The sequence below is a fragment of the Mirounga angustirostris genome, unplaced genomic scaffold, assembly GCF_029215605.1.
Source record: "Mirounga angustirostris isolate CCGP_5_RB_7025 unplaced genomic scaffold, mMirAng1.0.hap1 SCAF_2, whole genome shotgun sequence".
Lineage (NCBI taxonomy): Eukaryota > Metazoa > Chordata > Mammalia > Carnivora > Phocidae > Mirounga > Mirounga angustirostris.
Genome location: NW_026991710.1, coordinates 177771175 through 177793368, shown reverse-complemented (window position 1 = coordinate 177793368; position 22194 = coordinate 177771175). Strand labels below are relative to the sequence as shown.

Sequence of the window (22194 nt, the reverse complement as noted above, 5' to 3'; positions counted from 1 at the left end):
TCACATGAGATTTTATATGGGCAAATTGTTTTGCACACAGTATAACAAACAAATCTTTGTTTAAAAAAGCATAGGTCAATTAGCCAAGGAAGGAAGAAAGACTCATGGTGTTTCACATTTTGGTCAAATCGCTCATCTATATTGAAACAACATGGGCATGCAAGGAATAGTTGCAGCTCAAACTCAGCCATGGGTTCTGTGGCTAAAATCAATCAAAAACTAAAGGAATCATCGTTGTCAGCAGCAGCAGCATCGTGTCCCTGAACATCTAGTGAATTCTCACAATATGCAATGGATTAAATGCGCTACGTGTATCACTAGCTTACTATTATTATTTTAGCTAAATACTATTATTTTCCCCTCAACAACGTTTCATTATTCCCATTATAGAGGTGAGAAAACTGAGGAACACAAAATTAGGTAACTAATCCAAATCACCAGGAAAAAAATAATGGTTCTTTAACAGGCATCTTACCTTCACACACACACAAAAAATGGAGATAATTACTTTGGCCCATCAGTAGGTATTTGACCTTGAGCTAGTTACTAAGTCCTGCCAAAATTCCTCCCTATAAAATTAAGGCAATGATAGCAACTACTCCATGGAGTATTTGTGAGTACTATTACCAAGGGAGATAGTGTAAGTACAGTACCTTACCCACAGTAAATGCTTAGTAAATGGAAGTCCTTTGTTACTGTTACTGTTATCATGATCCAGATTTTCAATGTGCCTACTGTCAGTTGGGTATGTAGAGGAACACTTGGTAATAAAAACAAGCTCAACTGTACGTAGGTTGATGACAAAATAAGATGAGAATTATAGATATTAAGCACAGCAGGCAAAGTTGATGTCAGAGGCATCAACCACTGGTAGGATCCTGACCTAACAGAAGTAGCTAAGTTCCCAATGATTTCATGTTCCCAATTCCAGTGAAAGTCGTACTTATTTGAATGAGTGAAATCTCAGTATCCTGTTGGCACTTAGCAATCCAAGCACCTGTGTGGATGTAGGCATCTGTTATTTGCAGTTAGTGATTACTGTGTCTACCGTTAGAGGGTTCTTAGAAATGATAGCAAAACTAAAAATAGAAAGTGGCCACTTAAAGCAAAGACACATCTCACCATGCTGATGATAAAGCATTATAATCCATGTCCCTTGTTGAATAGAAATGCTGCTTTGCCATTCAAAAAAAAAAAAAAAAAGCAGCCAAGCTCTTGATGACAAATTTAACTCTAATCTATTTCCTCTTACATGAAAAATTTCAACTGAAACAAGCTTAGAGCAAAGGCAATACTTTTCTTTGGTTGTAAGGGATTTTGTTTTGTAGGAAATAGATATTAAGGCAAAAACCCAAATGGTTAATTATTAATGAATTTATCTGCAGAAATATCTAAGATACAGTATAGTTCTAAATACTCAAAGGATTCTGCCTAGGATGGAACACTATCATTGAGAAAACCGTGTACTTTTTTTTTTAAAGATTTTATTTATTTATTTGAGAGAGAGAATGAGAGAGAGAGAGCACATGAGAGGGGGGAGGGTCAGAGGGAGAAGCAGACCCCCTGCTGAGCAAGGAGCCCGATATGGGACTCGATCCCGGGACTCCAGGATCATGACCTGAGCCGAAGGCAGTCGCTTAACCAACTGAGCCACCCAGGCGCCCTGAGAAAACCGTGTACTTTTATATATAAAAATAAAATAGGGAAACCCAAAGAAAACACACATACCTAGAAATTACTGCAGCCATGACGCAGTCTCGCTCCCCATGACTGTATGAATTTGGGGATCTTTTGGAAACCAGTTATTCCCCAGTGGTCTTATTGATATCAGGCAAATATTATGAAGCATTCCAAGATTTCCTCAAATTACATGTGGGTGACTTAAGAAAACGTTAAGAGAACCTGGAGAGCTGGTTGACCTGAGCTGTAAGTGGTAGTAAGTCAAACACTGCCAGTATCTGGGCTCCTCTCTGCAAAAAAAAATTAGAAATTACTGAGGCTGCATTACACAGCAGGAACCTGAAGGTAAAAATAGGGCACCACAGGAATAATAATTTTTACAATTTTAGAAACCTGCTTTTTTATGATGAGCTGACTTCTAGCGAACTGACAGAGTTCATTTTCACATCTGCCTAATTCCTGGAATCTTTGACTCTGAAAGCTAAGTAGAAGAAAAGCTTAGTAAAGTTGAGATATACATAAAAATAGATAGATATTAAAAGAATATTTTTAAATCGGGTACCCACTTCTTTCTTTTTCTTCTAAAGACCAAAAATGATGGAAGCTTGGATGTGTCTTTTGGAAAAAGTAATATACTGCCTATTCCACTGACTTAGTTCATTATGGGTGGTTTATTCTATAGTTTACTATTCTTTTATATCTAGACAGCCTAAATACATGGAAGCTATTTCATATATAATACTTTAAGCTTCACCAAACAATTTACCAATAAAGAATTTCAGTAAGAGTTTGTTTTCCAGAGACAGCTAATGAGGAATAATGAGTAAATTCCAACACCTGACAAAATATGCGGAAGTAGATGGGTAATGATTTTGTGAAGAATTAGGATGCAGATTGCTACCAAAGAAAGAAAATCTGCATGAAATCATATAGAGATAAATTCATGCTATCTTATTATTAAAGGTCTCTCTCTCCCACAGTCTATTTCTGGCCCTGTCTTATTTGGATTAGACAGCATGAATATTTTAAAGGAAAAGCACCAATTGTCTTTTACTAAAAGTTGGCTATTCCGACCCTGACTAGACTCATAGAAATGCTTTTTTAAAATGTGTTATCTTTTTTGGCTATTTGTTCATGCATTTACATAAAGGAATTAGGAAAAGTCGTATCTGCCTACGCTTTCTTACTGCTCCTGAGCATCTTGAGTATGAGACATCAGTTTGGCAATGAAAAGCATTCCTCTTCATGTTATCATGGAGCTGGGGAGCAGTGGGAAGATGCCCAAATGTGCACAATTTGGTTTGCTAGATAATTTGTTCCTTGACAGCTCCATCAAGAAAATGAATTTCATTCTGGCCTCTGCAAATGCTCACTGTAAAGATTCACTTTGAAGCTAGCGAGCACATACTTGAAGAACTGTATTAAGCTGTGGTCATGTCTATGTTGTTGCTTCTATTCTAGTTGTCTAATTCAGTTCCTAAGTGGTTTGGGGTCCCTTTCTATTTGCAAATGTGACTCCCTGGGTGTAGGCTAAGACACATTATGATTTCAAAGCATGATAGGGTGTTCAGATTCCCAATCTCTCCATTTCACTGACTTATCATACTAACAACAAAGTGGGTCAACCTAGAAATGTTCTTTTCTCGGTTCAGATGCATTCTTTATTCTTTTAAGAGTGCATTTTAGAGAGTTGAAACCACTTGTAATTAAAAGGAGGTTATTTTCCCCATATCTTGTCTTCTTTCCCACAGTGACTGAGAATATGCTATGTGGTATATATTACACATAGATACACTTTAAAGCAGTTATAGAAGGAAAACATGACCTAAACATTTAACATGGGATGGGTAATTAAGAAGAAAGACCCTAAGGGAAACCAAAGCAACTGAGGCCACCTAAGGAAAGAGAAAAATAAAGAGAAAGTGTCAGTACTATTATGCTTGTATTTTCCCTTCTATTAAATATGTAGGATCTGTGTGAAGGTGTTTTAAAACAACCTGGGAGCCAATCATGTGTGTGTGTGTGCATATACATGTATTTTTAAATTTTTATTTGTGCAAGTGTATGCATGTGTATGTCTCTGTATGTCATTTGTGTTCTGAAAGGATACAATGAGATACCCACGTTTAAGAGTTTAAGGGGTTGAATGAGAAAAGTTGCCATCTTTCTAAGTACTATGATGAGGTGTCCAGGAGAAGTTGCAAGATAATGTAATGGAGAATCTCTCTTTTCATATGCATTTACTCACTTAAGGTTATTTATATTTTATTTTCTGTATCTTAAAACTTCTGTTCAGATAACATTTTAGAAGGCTATAGCTAAGAGAATTACCAAGAATATTTGTCCTGACTTGCAGGAGTTCTTAAAAGGGTTGGAGGAAGAAAAAGGTCATTAAAAAAACCACCCAAGAATCTTATGGAAAATTGCATGACATTATTGGCCCAAAATAAATACCCAAACTGGCACCTTTAATGTGCTATTGGAAGGAGGAAGGTATATTTATACTTGTGAGGGGGTGGTATGGTGAGGAGGGAAAGGAATACAGGGAATATTGGGGTCCTATTGGACATATTGTAGAGGAAATGTAGACGTGTTTATGTATCAAGTCAATCTTAAAATTACTGCTGTGGAACATATTAAAACTTAGATTAAATTTAGATTATTATTTAACATGCTTTCTGAGATTCGGAAATTTTGTGTTTTTTTGCCTCAAGCAAATACCACACAGAATTATAACAATTTAAACTCTCTTTAGCTGTTTCTCCTATTACCTCCATATTTCTAAACAGTATGATTATACTATATTTTTTCCCATTTTAGACGTTATTTGTTAAATTCCTATTATGGAAAATGAAGAGTCAGCTCTCTGAGACTATCCTTCCCAGCATCCCTAACCCCATCCCCTACAAAAATTTTATGCTTCAAAAATAGTTGCTTTCATAATTTTTTATTAAGTCAGTATTTGCTGTTTGCATTATTTGGCTACACAAAAAATTCACAGCTAAGCCAGGTAGTGTACTATGATTATATTTCCTTTCTTTTAAAACCCTGTGTTTCCTGGAGGTAATAATTGATTTTTGGTTTTCTATGTAAATATTACTAACTCTTCCACCTAAATTGTTTGACTTTATTATAAATTCCTCTCAGTGTGGTCACATACCTCATATAATCTATTATTTCCATGGTTTTTTCCTTATGGATATCTCTTGTGGAGAACTTTAGGGTTTATGTGAAATGATTGCCTGCTAGGCCTGCTGCAATCCCATCCCCTGGTCTTTGTGTTGAGTTTCTGCCTCCCTTGTTGCCATGTCTTCTCCATTTTATTTATTCTCTTATTTGGGTAGAACTATCCCTCCAGTAGCTTCTTGAGAAGAGGGGGGATATTTTTCAGTCTCCTCATATAACTTTAAGGTAGAAATAAGTTCCCATCAGAATTTTGAAGATATATTTGCCTGTCTTGTTTCCAGTTTTGCTATTAAGAAATCCAACAACATTGAGATTCCCAATGCATAATATATAACCTCTTTTCTCTCTTTCTCTGATAACATTTACGTTCATTTGCTTACCTCTAAAGTTGTGAAATTTCACAATAATGTTTCTTGGTGTGGTCTATTTTTATTTCTTGTATTACTGCATACTCCACAAATTCCCTTGAATCTGAAGACAGGTCTGTGAAATTTTCTGAAAAAAAAATTTTTTTTTAAATCTCTCCCCTCAATTTTCTCTGAATGCACCTGAGAAATGTAGTTCCCCTCCAAGATGTCAAATGGGTTTTCAAATTGTTAGTAATTCTCTGGAATTTATTGTTGCCTCTGCCATCTTTCCCAAAGAGGTGATTCTAGAACAGTGAAACTCTGAACCTCAGCTCCCATTTGATCTGGATGTTGTGGAGGCAGGAAATTTACCACAGAGGGCCTCATTTAGGGGTTTTCTCCTCCGGAAGACCTACCTAACATTTCCATCATCCCACAGGACTCACTATTGAAAAAAAAGGGAGGGAGGGAGGAAGGAAGGAAGGAAAGAAAGAAAAGAAAAGAAAGAGGAAGGAAGGAGAGAGGGAGGGAGGAAGGGGAAACTGATGACCCTATGCTTTATGTTAAACTTTACATGATATTTGTGGCCATGAGATGACATATTATTTTTCTCTACATGAGTTTCTCCCATAAAATTGTAAGCTCCTTTAGGAAAGGTGAAATATATTATTTAGGTTTATATCACTAATCTTTAGAAGAGTGTCTGTGGCCCACTGGGCACTAAATAAACAAGGATTGAAGAATTGATCTTGGCCAGGCAGCGTTACTATCAGTTCTTCATTCCTGCCCACTTGATTTCAGCCACAAGTGCTTTATTTGCATCATATTCTCCCAGGCTATAGAATGAGCACTGGTGATGATCATCAGAATCTTCTCTAAGGACAATTGCTAGGCCAAAATATAGAATGTGTTTATTTCAGAAGCAGGTGCAAAGGAGAGCATGATCATTTGATATGAGATATAGGTCAGTGATTCTCAAACTAGAATGTCTCCAATTGCTGTTGTCATTTAATATAATTACGTTTAGTTTCAATTAACTTTAAAATACTGTATGGCATAAAATGCTTATGTTAAGGAGTGATGTTACAAAATTAACTCAAATAATAAATTTGAAATTAATTTGCATCTAAACATCTTATGCACTAATATTACAAAAAGCAAATTTGGACATTTTACAAACATTTTCCAGAATTGTTACAACATTAGAGGTATGTAGAGTCTCTTGTAATATGAATATAGTGGTGTTTGACCACATGCATTTAAGAAGTCAAAAATCCCCATGGAAATTCACTTCATAAAATCAACATCCTGCAATGACCTATACTTTTCCAGATCCTTCATCCAAATCCTCAGCAGCTGAGCTCATTCTGAATGAAAATGCACAAAAAGGATTACCAAGAAAATGTAACAGAAATTTGCAAAATAGATAGCTGATATTTGCAAAATAGATATATAGTTTTAAAGAGAGCAGTCTGATGAGGAGACTGATAGGGAAAAATCAAGTCTTTTACAAAGACATCTATAACTTATAGGATGGATTCTAGTCAATTCAGATGATTTAGAAAATGAGGCCAATATGCTCAGATGTGACTGACAGTAATCTGGTATTCCCTCTTCTTAATTATCTGTTAAGCTTTAGATCATGGAGGCAGATTTTAACTATAGAGCATATAAATAATATTTAAATAGGAAGTGTGAATAACAAAGTTTGAAGAGAGAAAATTTTTAAAAATCTATCAGATCACAGGATATGGAATGAGCCCTGAAAATGTAGAGATGATGGTCATAAGGATAATTAGGAAGTTTTGTCTTAAAAAAATATAGAAACTATACATTCACAGGAATGATTTGAAAATGTCCAAAGAACCTAGATGAGCAGGACAGAAGGAGTTTTAATGCTTTCATGTGTTCAATCTACCTAATTTACAATCTCTCTTAGCAACTAGGTGGTTCAGAATTTGTTGAACTGTCTTCCTTTGACATTATGAAAACACTCACCTATTTGCCAAGGTTGAGTGAAATAAATTAATATTATGGTAAAGTCCTAAGGGTAAAACTTTTATGTAATCTGTCCCCCCAAGGAGTTAATAAAACTCAATTTTTTTAGTTAAAGAAATGAATCCAGAATTTAGTCTCAAATGTAAATGTGGCTTAGGAATGACACAGTAATACCACTTGGCATTTCTTAAGTTAGCCTGCTCTCTCTACACTGGATAAAAATAAAGAAAAGAAAGCATCTAAAACAGAACCGCCCTATTACAACCCAAATTTGCCCATGAAAGCAGAAATTTTCTGGCCTGCATCTATGCGTTTTTTCCACTCTCCGTAGCCTCCCACACTATAATGACTTATGCATGGAATTCGGGGACTTTATATTTTCTTTTGAGTACAAAACGAATGCCAACATGGAAAATGTGCAGGCTGACCATTTTCAAATGGTCACAGACCTTTGAGGGAACCTGATAGTATCCAGAAAGATATTTGGTCAGCTAGGGTACCAAATTCTAGCACATTCCTTAACTCCGCTGGTCTTCACAGGATGGGACTATTTACCTTTCTGGCAAGTGCTTAGTCAGAATAGTTTGAAATTTTTGGTAGGGACTCAGAATCTTTTTCAATAGACTGAAGTGACCCAAAACCAGCACAGCAGTTAATCTTGTTTATGGCCGAAATCAATAAGCCAATCCATGTTATGTCCTGACAGTTCTTGTGTGGAGGAAAAACTAGAAGTGTCTGCTCTTTTGAACGGGATTTTTCTTTTATGGTCCAATAATTTGGTTTCATTATGGGACAACATTTGGGTTAGTCATTTTTTGTAAAGTTCAGTTTACATTGGTATAATTTGTTTCCTTGAACTGAGGGTTTGAATAATTCAGGGCAAAAAGGGGAAGGCTACCTGGAATGTGTTTATATTCTACCTTATCTTAGGCCTGGTTTTCTGGTTTACTTACATTTTTATGGTCAAATTCTAATAGCAGTATACAAACTAAACTCCTTAGAAGCCAAAAAGAATGCGACTGAAATTTCTGAGGAATTGTCCCAATTGTTTTATCATGCTCACATCTTCTTTTTGGTTTGCTGAATTCCTACCTAAGGAGTTTAGATTTTATACATACTAAAGCTAGGTGGAGGGAAGGGGCACGGGTAGAATCTCATTCCATGGAAACAGTGAAGTTTGTTGGCTGTCTAAGTTAGAACCAGGGTCTAGTTTGAATCCTGGCATACTTCCTGGATGTTTGACCTTGGGCAACTTATATAATGTCTTTAAGCTTCAACAAAACGAGCTTGCTAGCTAGTAGTAACAGTGATAGCATGCATATAAATGTATTTATCCTAAGGCATGGTCAGTGGTCTGCGTTACACTTTCTTATGAATTACGTGTTAATAGGAGCTAAACTAGATTGTTCCATGCTTCTTAGTCACTCCCTGGAGTAAATTACATCCTGGGAGTTTGGGATCCATGTTAGCTCTTTCACAAACTAAGACATTGCACATGCTGTCTCTATGGCTCAAATTTTGCATGAACGGTTCCCTGGTGGCCTTTGCTGCAATTCAAGCCAAACAGCAAATAGATTTCTATAAGGACTCGTGTTCATAAAAGTAAAGCACAAAAGCATGGAAGCTAAAGCAAGAAGTTTCTTCTGGTGAATTTTATTAAGTCCTGCAATGCAAATATGTTCTTAAGGGAGTTTCAAACATTCAGTACTTATATCTTCATTCATTAGTAGGTCAATCAATCCAGCTGCATTTAAAGTGTTGTCATTGTTTTTTGACCAGAAATATTAAATGCGAAATTTTGTTCTAATGTGAGGCGACTTCTTAAAGAAGTAACATCATTAAAGCCATTGAATAGAAGCTTTGTAAGATCTCTTACTTAATCTTTCATAGCACAGATTAAATGCTCTCTTTTCCAACATATATTTTGACTTGAGAATGATGATCCTGAACTATATATATATTTTTACATTTTTTTAATAGGTGATGAAATGACAAAACTCACTCTCTTCTTCAGTCAGTGCGTATGAAGTCATCTTTCATCAAGTTCCATCTCCTCTAGTCTCATATGGAACGTATCTCTCTAACTGTTGTTAAACTACGATGACATGTCTGTAGCTATCAGAAAGAGAAGCTGGGAAGAACATGTGACCCAATGGATGGGACAGCCTTTTAATTCTGATGATTATAACCCAGCATGTCATCATGGACTAGTAGCTGACAGCTTGCAGGCAAGTATGGAAAAAGATGCATCTTTAAATGTGGATCGTAAAGAGAGGTGTGTTTCACTACCGGACTGCTGCCATGGTTCAGAGCTGAGAGACTTTCCTGGGAGGCCCATGGGTCACATTTCAAAAGAGGTGGATGAAAATGACAGCCACGAAGGTGAAGATCAGTTTCTTTCTCTGGAGGCCAGCACAGAAACACTAGTGCATGTTTCTGATGAGGATACCGATTCCGATCCATATATTACAGATGATAAACAGATGTTAACTGCCCAAGGACAAAAAATATCAGACAAACAGAGCAACAGAGGAGCAGGCTCCTCAGTAAAGATGCTGCCCATCATGGAAGGTCACCCAAGTAATTCCTGGAGAATGGCTGCTGGATCTGACTCAGCACTGGTAGAAGAAAGGGAGGAGAAAAAAGTTGTTGACATTGTAAGTGAAAGCCTGGAGTTTTGTAATGATATAAGCTTAAGTGAAAGAAAAGATGCATCTAATAAGATAAATGCATGTGACTCTTCGAATGTGAAAGATATTGTGCCTGAGAAGCAATTGTTTAATTCTGCTGTAATTGCTCAGCAACGAAGGAAACTTGACTTCCCTAAAGATGAACATGGAAGAAACACCTGCAATGTAGTACAGGGTGAGTTCTCGGCTCTTCCTTGCATGGACAGAGGACTGCCGTTATTAAAAGCAGATTCTGGAAGCTGCCTCCTGCAACCTCCTTCCTGCCCTAGTGGAATGTCAGCTGAAAATGGCATCAAGAAGAGTGGTTTCTCAGAACATCAAAACAAAAGTCTCCCACAGGTCAGCTCAGGAGATGGCATGCAGTGTTTACACTTAAAGGAAACTCTGGCCACCCAGGAGCCCACAGACAACCCCGTCAGGCTTCGCAAAAGAAAGGTAAGATGCATGCACAGATTATCTGGCTTTGGGGATTTTATAAATATCCTTGTGGCCGTCACTTATTATTTTGCTCAGATTCAAGAGATATGTGATGTTTCTTTTGCCCTATAGTGTAGCTCTATAACTCAAACTGTGACCCAATGGATGGGACAGCCTTTTAATTCTGATGATTATAACCCAGCATGTCATCATGGACATGAAGGTCTTCTTGGAGAAACCTTCAAAACCTGCAAAAATTAAAATATCATAATAACCAATTCATTTCACTAATAGTATTTATAATAGTTTGTGAACATTGTATTCTGGAATATCATGGCATAACCATGATATCATATAAATGTATGAACATTCCCTCAGAATTGATTTTGCTTTCTTTAATTGGGATTAAATAGCCACCAGATAGCTCATAGGTCAAGGCCTATCTGAAGAGTGTTCTCTAGTTTTTAGAAAGAAAGAAAGTCATAGTATTTTCTTTATTTAATGTCAATTATTTGGGCTTATTTCTTCTTCCCTTTAAAAAGTATGTTTTATCATAATTAAAGGGCTACAGATTGCATGTGGAAAAGGACTCCTTTACTATACAAAGGCAACAGTATCTCCTACGCCCCTTATGCTGATACTATTTTAAATAATATTCTGGCAGATTTGCCATCAATAGATGTATCAACTTTTCTTTAACTCTTAACCAGAAAGAGCTAATAACTGAAATTATTCTTGATGCAAGGCCCCTTTAACTAATCCTGTAGGTGCCATATTCCCCTAAGAAGTTTTCAAGTGAGAGAAGCAAAGATTGGAGTTACAGGAAGCATGGTTTAGCTAGTAGACTCTTGGCCAAAGTTTGTCTTATCTTTAGGATTTTCTCCAAATTCTTCCAACAGTGTAGTGCTTTACATCCCGATATAAGTACAAATATAATTTCTTCTATAAATCCAACATGGTCATTGGCATTGAAAACTCCCTGCAGATTGGATAACATCCTTCCCCCTCTTATGAAATAATATTAATCCATAGTTGCAGTTCTCCTAACACAAAACCAGTGTTCTTAGTTCTGTTCAACTGGGGCTATCTACAATGAGGAAAAAAATCTCTAATTCTCTTTGTGGTTAAAAAAAAAAAAAGTCTGGTTTCCATAAACTGTGGTTTTGCTAACAAACTAGATCTGTAGTTTTATCATAAGTTAGTTTAAATGAAGTCAAAGACTTGAAAACAAAGATCAATATGCTTAAACTATATGACAACAGAGCATTCTGTGCTTCTGGCAAACTCTTCCTTCCTTATATATTGTATTAAAATATTAATGCTCCATAAAGTTGTTATGATTGGCATGCTCTGGTCACTTTTTCAGAAATGTCCATTTATCCTATCAAATCTGTTGGGAATGCAATAATGACATAAGAAATTATTAACTGACCTATGACAGAGCTCCCCTAAAATAAGACAAACCTTGCCCAACAGCCGACAGAAACATTAAACATTCCAGAAACATATGCTCACCACTTGGACATTTATATCAATACTAAGAATGCTGGAAAGAATTTGCTCTTGGACATGTCACTATAGCATGGCTACATTATGAGAGCTGTAATTATAATCTATTTACAAGTTCTAACTTAAATATTCTATTTAAAGCATTTCATCATTCTAAAGTGTTATGGCATTGTCTGGTCAAATATTTGCTTTGACTCTATAGCTCATTCGGGATGCTTTGTAATAAACCGATTAAATGCAAAATTTCAAGTTTAGGATTTACTCTGGACAAGTAAGATTATGGGAGAAGCCTCAATAATCAAAGTCTGTAGGAATTTCTGTTCTATTTTATACTGAATGAATATTAAAATACCTTTGAATTGGCAACTAGCCATTTTAGAACTCTACCAAAGGAAATAGTAAAACAAATTCATAAAAATATATGGGCAGAGATATTCATCATTATATTGTATGTTACTGACAAAAAAAGAAGCAACCTAAATTTCCATCAATAAAGAATGTTTCATTATTGCTTATCTATAGTTGAAATACTATATAGCCATTAAAAAATAGAGTGAGGGCTCCTGTGTGGTTCAGTCAGTTAAGCGTCTGCCTTCGGCTCAGGTCATGATCTCAGTGTCCTGGGATCGAGTCCTGCATCGGGCTCCCTGCTCAGCAGGGAGCCTGCTTCTCCCTCTCCCTCTGCTGCTCCCCCTACTTGTGCTCTCTTACTCTCTCTCTGTCAAATAAATAAAAATAAAATCTTAAAAAAAAGTTTAAAAAAACCAGAGTGAGATCTGTGTGCATTGACTTAATAATGCTCATGATATAGTGTACGTGGAAAAATGCAGTAGCAGACCACTATGTCTAACATATACCAACCTTAGAGGACAAAATTTGTGTATATAGATATAAATAGGGACAGGGGTATAAATCTCCCTATATGATTAAATAAGACTATGCAAGTTCTGGCTAAATAGGCATGAAACTGTTAAAAGCAGTTACTTTGATGGGCGCCTGGGTGGCTCAGTTGGTTAGGCGACTGCCTTCGGCTCAGGTCATGATCCCGGAGTCCCGGGATCGAGACCCGCATCGGGCTCCCTACTCAGTGGGGAGTCTGCTTCTCCCTCTCCCACCCCCCCTGCTTGTGTTCCCTCTCTCGCTGTGTCTTTCTCTGTCAAATAAATAAATAAAATCTTTTAAAAAAAAAAAAAAGCAGTTACTTTGAAAGAATAGAATTAAAAGTGTAGAAGCAGGGGATTTTCACCTTTTATCCTATATAATTTTTATAAAAGGTGATAGAATTATAGGTGAAGTAGATACAATGAACAAAAGTACAAAAACAAAATATTAGATGCATAAACTATTTGGAGCATTTTCTGCATGGCACAAAATGACCCCTTAAATAGTTATTATGGTTATCATCACTCCTACGAAATGGAAACAAGTATTTATAAAGTTTTTCAAAATACTGACCAGAGTTCCAATCAACTATTCCATTCCTAATGCCCGTGAAAGTCGTTTAAAAAGAGATAGGCCTTTTGGGGAGACACATAAGCCACATTTTTATGTCTAAGGTGTTAGGTACCAGATGCCGAAAAGAATTTGCTTAATTGTCTATATCTGTAAAACTATTTGTCAGCCATGGTGACAGCTTTAATATTAGTGCATGAAAAGGTGAAGTAGAATATAAGCTAATAAAATTTTAGTGGGAGAACTTTAATCAGCTTACTATCTGATGATCATATGAGTGAAACAAATCCTTCATTGAATTTATGAGCATGATTTTTCTTTGGGGGGGGTCATGATATAATCAAGATTCTAAGACTTGGAAAAAAGAAGAAAACTAAAGTAGAGCTTCTAAGAGTGATCCTCAGAAGGTACTGAAATATCATTGTACTTCAGATATACATTATCATTCCTTGAAACCTATAAATCTTGGCAGGCATTCATTGTTTTGCATGATGTATTTTTTTGTTGTTTTCCAGTGTTATTTCTGGCCATCACGGATAGCTACACATATATTTATTAAGAGTCTCAAGTGGAGAGGACTGCATTTGTAGGATATATAAATATTAATCTTTTAAGCTAATAATTCTCTTAAATATGGTGAAACACATCATTGAATTGAAGCCTCTGAAATCAAAGGAAAACCAAGTAGATTAGGAACAGACATTAGCAAATGGGTCAGAAGGTCGTGTGGCATATGACCAGCGCTTATAGAGTGTGGGTGGGTCTTTGGGGTAAGGCAGCTGGTTAAGAGCAATTCTCAGAGACAAATTCCACAGAAATCTGGAGGAGGGAGTCAGTCTAAGAAGTGGTCTCTTTAAACCAAATGAGATGTGAAGATGGAAAATATGTAGGGAAAGAGTTGAGGTTAGACTTTTTTAAAGAAATAGTGTATTTATTCTCGATGGTGGTTAGCTAATTAAAGAGAGTTCAAAATTCAGTCTTCTCTAGAGACTATTTCAATAGTCCCCAAAGTTTTGCATAACCATGATATTATATAAATGTATGAACATATTTTTATCTGCTCACATAAAACATAAACCATATTACAAAGCAATATAAACTCCAAAATATGCAAAAATGATCTGAACCTTGAGAAGACACCTAATTCCACATTCGAACAAAAACCTCACAGTCCAACAATAAACTAAACTATATCATTTATGCTGTACTTTTGACTGCTGTTGTAGAAAACCAGCATAAAAGTGACTTAAACAATATCTTTATGCTCACATACACATAATAATTGGGTATAAAGAGTTCTGGACCAATATGTAGCCTCTATGTTTTCAAAACCCTAGGCTTCTTTGATCTAACTGCTCTACCACCTTGATCCCTTATTGATAGTCAAGTCAATAGTACAGTGGGAAAAAGAGAGAGTACAGGGTTGGACACACTCCTGTGTAAAGGCAGAACCCAGACGGGACACACTTCTTTTTCTCTCATATTTCACGTGCTAGACTTTAGTTGCATGGCCACACCTAGCAATAAGGGCTGAGAAATGGAGCCTGTATTCTGGATAAGCAGGTGTCTGCTAAAAATTCTATTATCAAAGAAGGAGAAATTTTATAATGAGGGCTAACTCATAACATTGAATATGTTGAAGAACAACACCCTTCCATAAATATATTCCAGTATATAATGGCATGTCGTGAAAGGAATAAACAGGCTGCTATATGTTCTGTGGTATTTTCTATAAATACTTGATTTAATTTCACACTACAGAATATCTTTCTGTGTTAAGAAACAATTCAAAGTGATATTGACCAAATGCTGCACTTTTTTTGTGGAAAACTTCCCAGGAGCAAAACATTATACTGCACTTTATCTCTGGACAAATGTAATACATTAATTAGAAATGACTGATAAAATCAAGGATGTTCTCCTTACCTTATCTCCAAAATATGTATAAATTCAGGAAAAGTGCACTCATACTTGAAATGACCTTCTCATTCCTTTCTATGACCTTCTTGTTTTTTTCTGTCCCCTGAATGCCTATGTGGGAGCCTTGTAGCATGAGGAGGCTGTCATTGACCGATGGGTGACATAAAGAACATAGTAAATTACGCAAAAGATAGAATGGACAAAGATAGGAAGCCAGCTGGAAGAATATAAAAGGGAAGGAAAAGATTGTCTAAGAAATAAAAAACGAAAGGATGGATAAGCTAAGGCCCTAAGATATGTTGAATGAAAGCAAGGACTAATGGGAGAATTAGAGTTTGTTAATAAGCCTAGTATCATTTGACAAAGAGGGAAGGACTAGAAAGCAGGGAAAGTATATATAGCTTTGCAGATAGATTCATAATAACAGTATGATTTTACACTAAGTTCACATGGGTTTTAAAGACACAGTCTCGTTGAGTAGATTGTATTCTTTTTAAACTTCGTTTCCCTTGGTCAAGGCTTAGGGCTGGCAGAGAAGTCGTTACCCAGTGGAAAGTTGGCATGTAGAGAGTTAATGCTAGGTCTTCCCGGCCATATTTTAGCTGGGTTTGTGTCCCAGGTACATCTGGTAACTTCACTAATAGCTCATTTTGTGTTGTTAGGCCACTGAAAACCATCAAATTATTTTATGCCATTTAAACTGGTTTTTGCCTTACAAACAACGAGAAAGCCAAAAACATATTTGCAAGTATTTGGGGCTCAAATATTTTGCCTCATAATAAACATGATTCCCCTAAAACCACGTAGAAATGCATAAAGAAGAAAAATTATCATTTAATTATATGATAAAAGATAACATCAGATATAGTATCTGATAAGACTAGCCCCATTCCATGTATCTGGTATACCACTGTGAGCCAGATAGCGGTTCCTTACATGGTGATGCATGTAGTCCCTGAAACACTGCTGGAGTTCCCAAGTAAGACTCCTGTTTGACTAACACATAAGGCGAGCACCACAGGGAGGGAACAGTAGTGCAAGAGAAAGAGAGAAGGGGTGGGGCACAGGAAGAGGAGGAGAAGGAAAGGAGAAAGAGAGATAGAAAGAGAGAAGGATAAGCTATGATAGGATACCAAGAAGCCCCAGTCAATTGCAAGGAAAAGCAACAAGTCCTTGACAAAAACTGGATTTGTAGAAGGCTGGAATCAGATCCTAGTTCAGCACGATGCAATTGCGGTTATCACCAGCAGGAGTTTAAGGAGGAGACAAGGAATGTGAATTTGAGTCCAGTAATTATAGAGCAGGTGGAAATTATTGTTATTATTGTTATTATCAGTTCACCTGAGGAACTCCGCTGAATAGAGCCAGCCCTGCCTGGTTTTATATCCACCAGGCTGAAGGTAAAGCCCTGATGAGCTATTTCAAGTTCCTCAAATAGTTTCCCTTTGGGGGGACTTTCCCAAATCTCCTCAGCCAAATTAGTTGCTTGATTCTCTCTTCACTCATAGAAGACATCTCTTTTATAACATTTACTATAGAACCATTTGATAACTAAAGCCTAAGCTTGGTGGGGGCAGTTTTGTGTCTGTAACAGTTCAAATTTGTGTCTATATCATTCAGCCCAAGGCTTAGAACTCTATTCATAAGTGTTTGAATAAATGAATATTCCTGTCATGGTAAAGGATTTATTTTCAGAAAACAAAATCAGGTGTCTAGAGCATACGTATAAAGATGTAGAAGAAATGGAACCATACAACCCACATCAGAAACCATAATCTCCTATCTGTGCTCCCTGCTAGTTCCATGCTAAAACAGGGCATGAGGGAAGAGGGAGAAAAGAACTATGAAAATCTGGGTCTGTGAGGCAACCTTCAAGTTTGATTATTATTACTGTTTGTCTCAAAACAACTAATTCATTGTAACTAATCCAGTACAGAGAAATCATGGGGGTTAATGTTATTTAGAATCTACTCAGTTATTTCCAGAGACGAATGGGCAAGAGTAAGTGTAGAGGAGGAAAATATTAGAATATTCATTCACATTGATTTTTAATTTATCCTTTAATTTTATATATAGTTTATAAGATATATATTAATACAAAAGTATATGTTACAGTTTATAAGTAAATAACATACACATGGTCACTGAGGAGCACATGATCAAAAATGTTGGGAAGCCACTGGTTCAGAAATTCTCCAGCTTTTCTGGTTCATGTCATTCTGAGGAAGTTGGGGGTGGAGTGGAGGGGAAATGACAGGAAAAATAGAGTAAGAGATTGAAAGACAAATAAGTAGGAGAGATTAAGGGATTTGTTTAGAAAGTGTCAGACAATAGTAAATTTCTTTGTAATTTATATCGTGAAAACCACATGAAGTAGGGAGATTTGCTGCCAGGTGCCTCTAAGGCAGAAAAATATACTCTGAATGACAGCAATTAGATCTGGATGTTTCTTGTTCCAGATATTTTTTTTTTAAAGTAGTTATGATGTGTGGTGAGCCTCTGATCCAAGCAGTGACTTGGGCCCAAACTGCAAATTTACATTATTAGTAGCAAGATCATTAATAAATTCACATTAACCAAACATCAGAGTTTATTGGAGCAAGAATTAATACATGTTTATGATGTTATTTTAAATAATTAATAGGTATTTCAGAGCCAATTGCACATTAGAGGCTATCGTAATAGTAAAACTGATTTAGTTTCTTCCTCATGGATTTCTGTTACTATAAACCAGGACCAACTTATTAATCTTTTAATACCAACAAAACCATCATAGGCTTTGGCTGCGTCCCTCCAAGAAATGCCAATATCCACAAAAGTTGGGATAACTAACGTCGCCTATGGAACAGGACCCTGCCTCTGTTATCTGGGCACCAAGTTCAGTGGTGCCAACAGACTCTGTTCACTTTCTGGCTCATGCTCTTAGAAATAAAGTACTTATCCCTGCTGCCAACAAGATCTCTATTCCACAGATAATGTTCTAACTGTCAAGAAAATTATAGTGCTATTTTAGAGATAGCCTTACAATTTTCAAAGGAAACATAAGCAAAGAAGAAAATACACTTTTATTCTTTTTTTCAGTTCTGTTTCTGCATTGGCACAGGAATAAAGCTAGTGATTCATCAAACTCTTCGATTTGGGATTCTATTTTTTGAGCCACTAACTTCAAAAGGATTTTATATACATTAAGGGTTTTTATATACATTAAAAGTTAACCCAGAGGTTTTTTTTTAAAAAAAAGTTGAAATAGCATTATTATTTGGTCTAGAAAATGAATGGCTTGGTCTGAACTTGATTGTGTTTTTTTTAAGATTTTATTTATTTATTTATTTGAGAGAGAGAGAGCGAGAGAGAGAGCACAAGCAGGGGGTAGAGGGAGAAACAGGCTCCCTACTAGGCAGGGACCTGCTAAGCAGGGAGCCCACTGTGGGGCTCCATCCCAGGACCCTGGGATCACGCCCCGAACCAAAGGCAGATGCTCAACTGACTGAGCCACCCAGGTGCCCCAGTCTGACCTTGATTTTCTAACCGAGAGAATAAGCTGTTGATGAGGAGAAAGAGCAGAGTCTAAATTGCAGGGTGTCATTTAGTCTTTGTAAAGCTGATTTGTCCCTAAAAAAAAATGAAGACAACATTCCCTACATCACATGGTTGCTACAACATTAAATGAGATAGAAAATGTGATTAAACAAACTACCCAGTACAATTCCTGTAACAATCCATTTTTTAACCAAAATTCAAGGTGAATTGACAATTACATAACTGAAAAATTGCAGGCAGAATCTATATTCACAGCATAAATAGCAGCCAGGGTCAGTAGCCACTTTAGTTGGAGATTTCTGGAGTGCTGCATGGCCCATGGTAAGTCTCCACACCGTCTACACCGTGGGTATGCATAAGTAATTAAGCCAGTGGACTCTGAAACCAAGGTGCTTTCCCTCACTTGTAGCTTTGTAATCTTGTATGTTACCGATTTTCTCTGTGCCTCAGTTTTTTCATCTGTATAATGGAATACGTCACTCTGTTGTTAGGAAGAGTGAATGTTAATATAGAGAAGTAATGAAAACAGTACCTGACAGGTAGACAACCCCATGGACTTTAGCTATTAGTAGCAATAGTTTTGGTTTGTTTGTTTGTTTTACTAAATTGTCCTGTAGATCTGAGAGTAAGATGAACTGTCTGAGAACAGGTGTGGGGAAAGACTGACAAAGCCTGAGAGAGGATTTAGAAAATAAGTCAACCCTCATGGACATCTTTGCTATCTAAATATCATTATACAGTAAGGCCTGGAATATGTATTCATTAACTAAAATATTAAGGACCTTCCCTGTCCCAGCACTTTGTCATGTGTGGTATAAGATCCAAATAAAAATCATATATGCATCCTTACCTAAAGGAGTTTACATATTGAAAGGGCAATGTAACATAATAACAAATAACAACAAAATATTCAGTTAAATTAATTTTAATTAAACTATTCCTTTTAGAACCTAATATGATATTAAGTTTGGAACCACAAGTACATTAACATCATAATTCAACCTAACCCAAGGTAGAAAGTATTAAAATCTGTGGAGCTAGGAGCACTACAGGCTAGGAGAGGGACTCTGTCCCTAGTGAGGAAGTCAAAGAAAGTTTCACCAAGTGATGCTTGAGCTGCGCTTTGAGGAATGCAAAGACAGTGCCCTTGTGAGAATGAAGGAGAGGAATCTCTCTGTCTCTACTTTAAATGTTCTTGAGGAGTAAAACTTTATTTTCTTTAAATACACAGGTTTCAGTCTTAGGGAGTAAATGAAATAAATACTTCAAGAAAGCCATTTTGTAAACAGTCACTTTTAAATGCTAAGGTGTCTTTTGCAAACTTTCATGGGGATATAAACATCAAAAGAGGAGGACAGTACTTCATATGCCATGCTTTAGCTTAGGCAAAGCAACTTTGTTTTCAAACTTAGATTTTTAGCTTCTGGGCTCACTTAACCTTAAATAAATAAATAAATAAATAATCAGATTTCAGTATACTAATGAGCCCCCCACACACACACACACAAAAAGCTAGCTGTGTTAATTTGCTCCCAGCTAGTATTTGGTTAGCAGAAAAGTGAAATGAAGAACGTGGACATTTGCTTGATGACTAAAACATTATTGGGAGATGTACTCACAAATGGTTCAACTATAAAATGGTGATGAGACAGTGATTCTCAATAATTTTCATAGTCTCATAGATATGTAAGAATCACCTATGGCGTGCTACTAATTAATTTTTTATGATGGGCAATCATAACAAGGCGATTTAAAAGCATAATTGACTAAAAATGTAAGAAGTAAAAAACAAGAGAGTAATTCCTTGCTTGTTAAAAATTCAATTCTGATTGCGATGTTTCACATTCCACTCACATACTGGCCTGATACAATTGAAAATTTTCTTTAGAGTCACTTTGAAGTGGTACCCAAAGGTATTTCAGTCGGAGTATAACAGATGAGAAATGTGCTTCATGAATATCTGATAAAAGGTCAAATTTCAATTTTCATCTTCCTTGAGTTTAAATAAAGGAGTTCTTTAATAATAAGAGCCCACAGTCTCTCTGAGTGATGTGAATTGTCTGATGGATGACAATGTGTGCAGAGGACAGCACTCTGACCATGCCGTTCCTCCTCTGTTTTTACACAGTGAAAGATTGGGGCTCACGCTCAGTGTGCTGATGACAACCTTCGTTTTTAACACTGTGATTTAAATATTATTTAGATTGTGTCAATTTGTAGCATAAAATCCATTCTATGAATTTTTGAATGAGTTCAACTTTTTCTTAAGAGAATTGTGAAGTGTCTAAAGCCTGTAAGCGGAATATTAAGGATAAAATATGTTTACTGAACGAAAATATTATATAAGTATATACACAGATGTAAATTAATATATATAATACATATATAAAAATTACATACCTGTATAAATTAATTTTCAATGTCTGCAATAATCAGGCACAATCTGAGATGCCGTATTTGGCTCCCTGCAACAATGCAGTCTTTATTGAGACTTGGAGTAGAGGATGTGACAAAACACAGAGGAAGTAAGTGGTCACTACCACAGGGACATTTGCAAGTTGGCTGGTGGTGTTCTACTCCCACATGTTTCCAAGGGAGATGTAAAAGGAAACCAGATGCAGGCGAGGCCTCTGTGGTAAATATCAACTTCAAGGTCAATGGACCATTTTCTCACTCCTCCACCCTCCCACCAAAGGCACAGGGAAGTGAAGTTTGGTCAACACAGCAGACCAGTGCCTACATTAAGAAACAAATAGCTGAGCTCTTGGGTGCAGAGTTGTTATTTCTCCCAGGATGTATTTGCCATTGGGTATCAGGACGTTAATTTTGACCCATTTCTCAATAACATCCCTTGCATTTTGTCTTCATCTTGCTGTAAGATAGTAGCATGATGCTTAACATCCTGTCACATGTTCATTTACCCAACAAGCAAGACATTGTCTGCTTGACTAGATTGGTGTAGGCAGCATCCTACAAACAAATATGGGATGAGAGACAGAATTTGCTTTTCATAGGTTCATGGAATGTTCCAGCTGGAAGGGACTTCGAACATTCTTGCATTTCACTTTAACTGGAATAATGTGTGTGTATTGACAAGGACAAGGGGCTATAATTTAGAGTGTTAATAGTGGTATGTCCTGTTACCAACGTAAAGTTGCTGCCCCACGGAGAAGATGCTGAGTTGCATATTATCATGGAGAAGCTATAATTTAAAAGTAATCAGAAAGAATTGGCCAACATCAAAATGTAACACAAACCTAATATTAAGGTTTTTTTGAACGATGAAAAGAAATGTTTTATCCTTCTATTTCAGACATTTGTCCACTTGGTGTGCAAAAAAGAAAAAAAAAAAACCCACAGCTTTAAGAATTTAACTGCCATTTCAGGTATCTGCTGACAAGAATATAAAATATATTTTTAAAAAACTGAAAATAGAGTCTAAAATAAAGTTTATT

At 36.4% G+C, this 22194-nt stretch overlaps 1 protein-coding gene across 6 annotated transcripts in view; it reads left to right on the top strand.

Moving 5' to 3' along the window:
* DLC1 (DLC1 Rho GTPase activating protein) overlaps positions 1–22194 on the top strand; it is a 424683-nt gene that overhangs the window by 5714 nt on the left and 396775 nt on the right. For all 6 annotated transcript variants that reach the window (XM_045879747.3, XM_064585605.1, XM_045879754.3 and 3 more), the window contains exon 2: positions 9192–10336. In XM_045879747.3, the coding sequence (XP_045735703.1) occupies positions 9317–10336 (1020 nt within the window). In that variant the 5' untranslated portion in view covers positions 9192–9316. The remainder of the gene's footprint in view (positions 1–9191; positions 10337–22194) is intronic.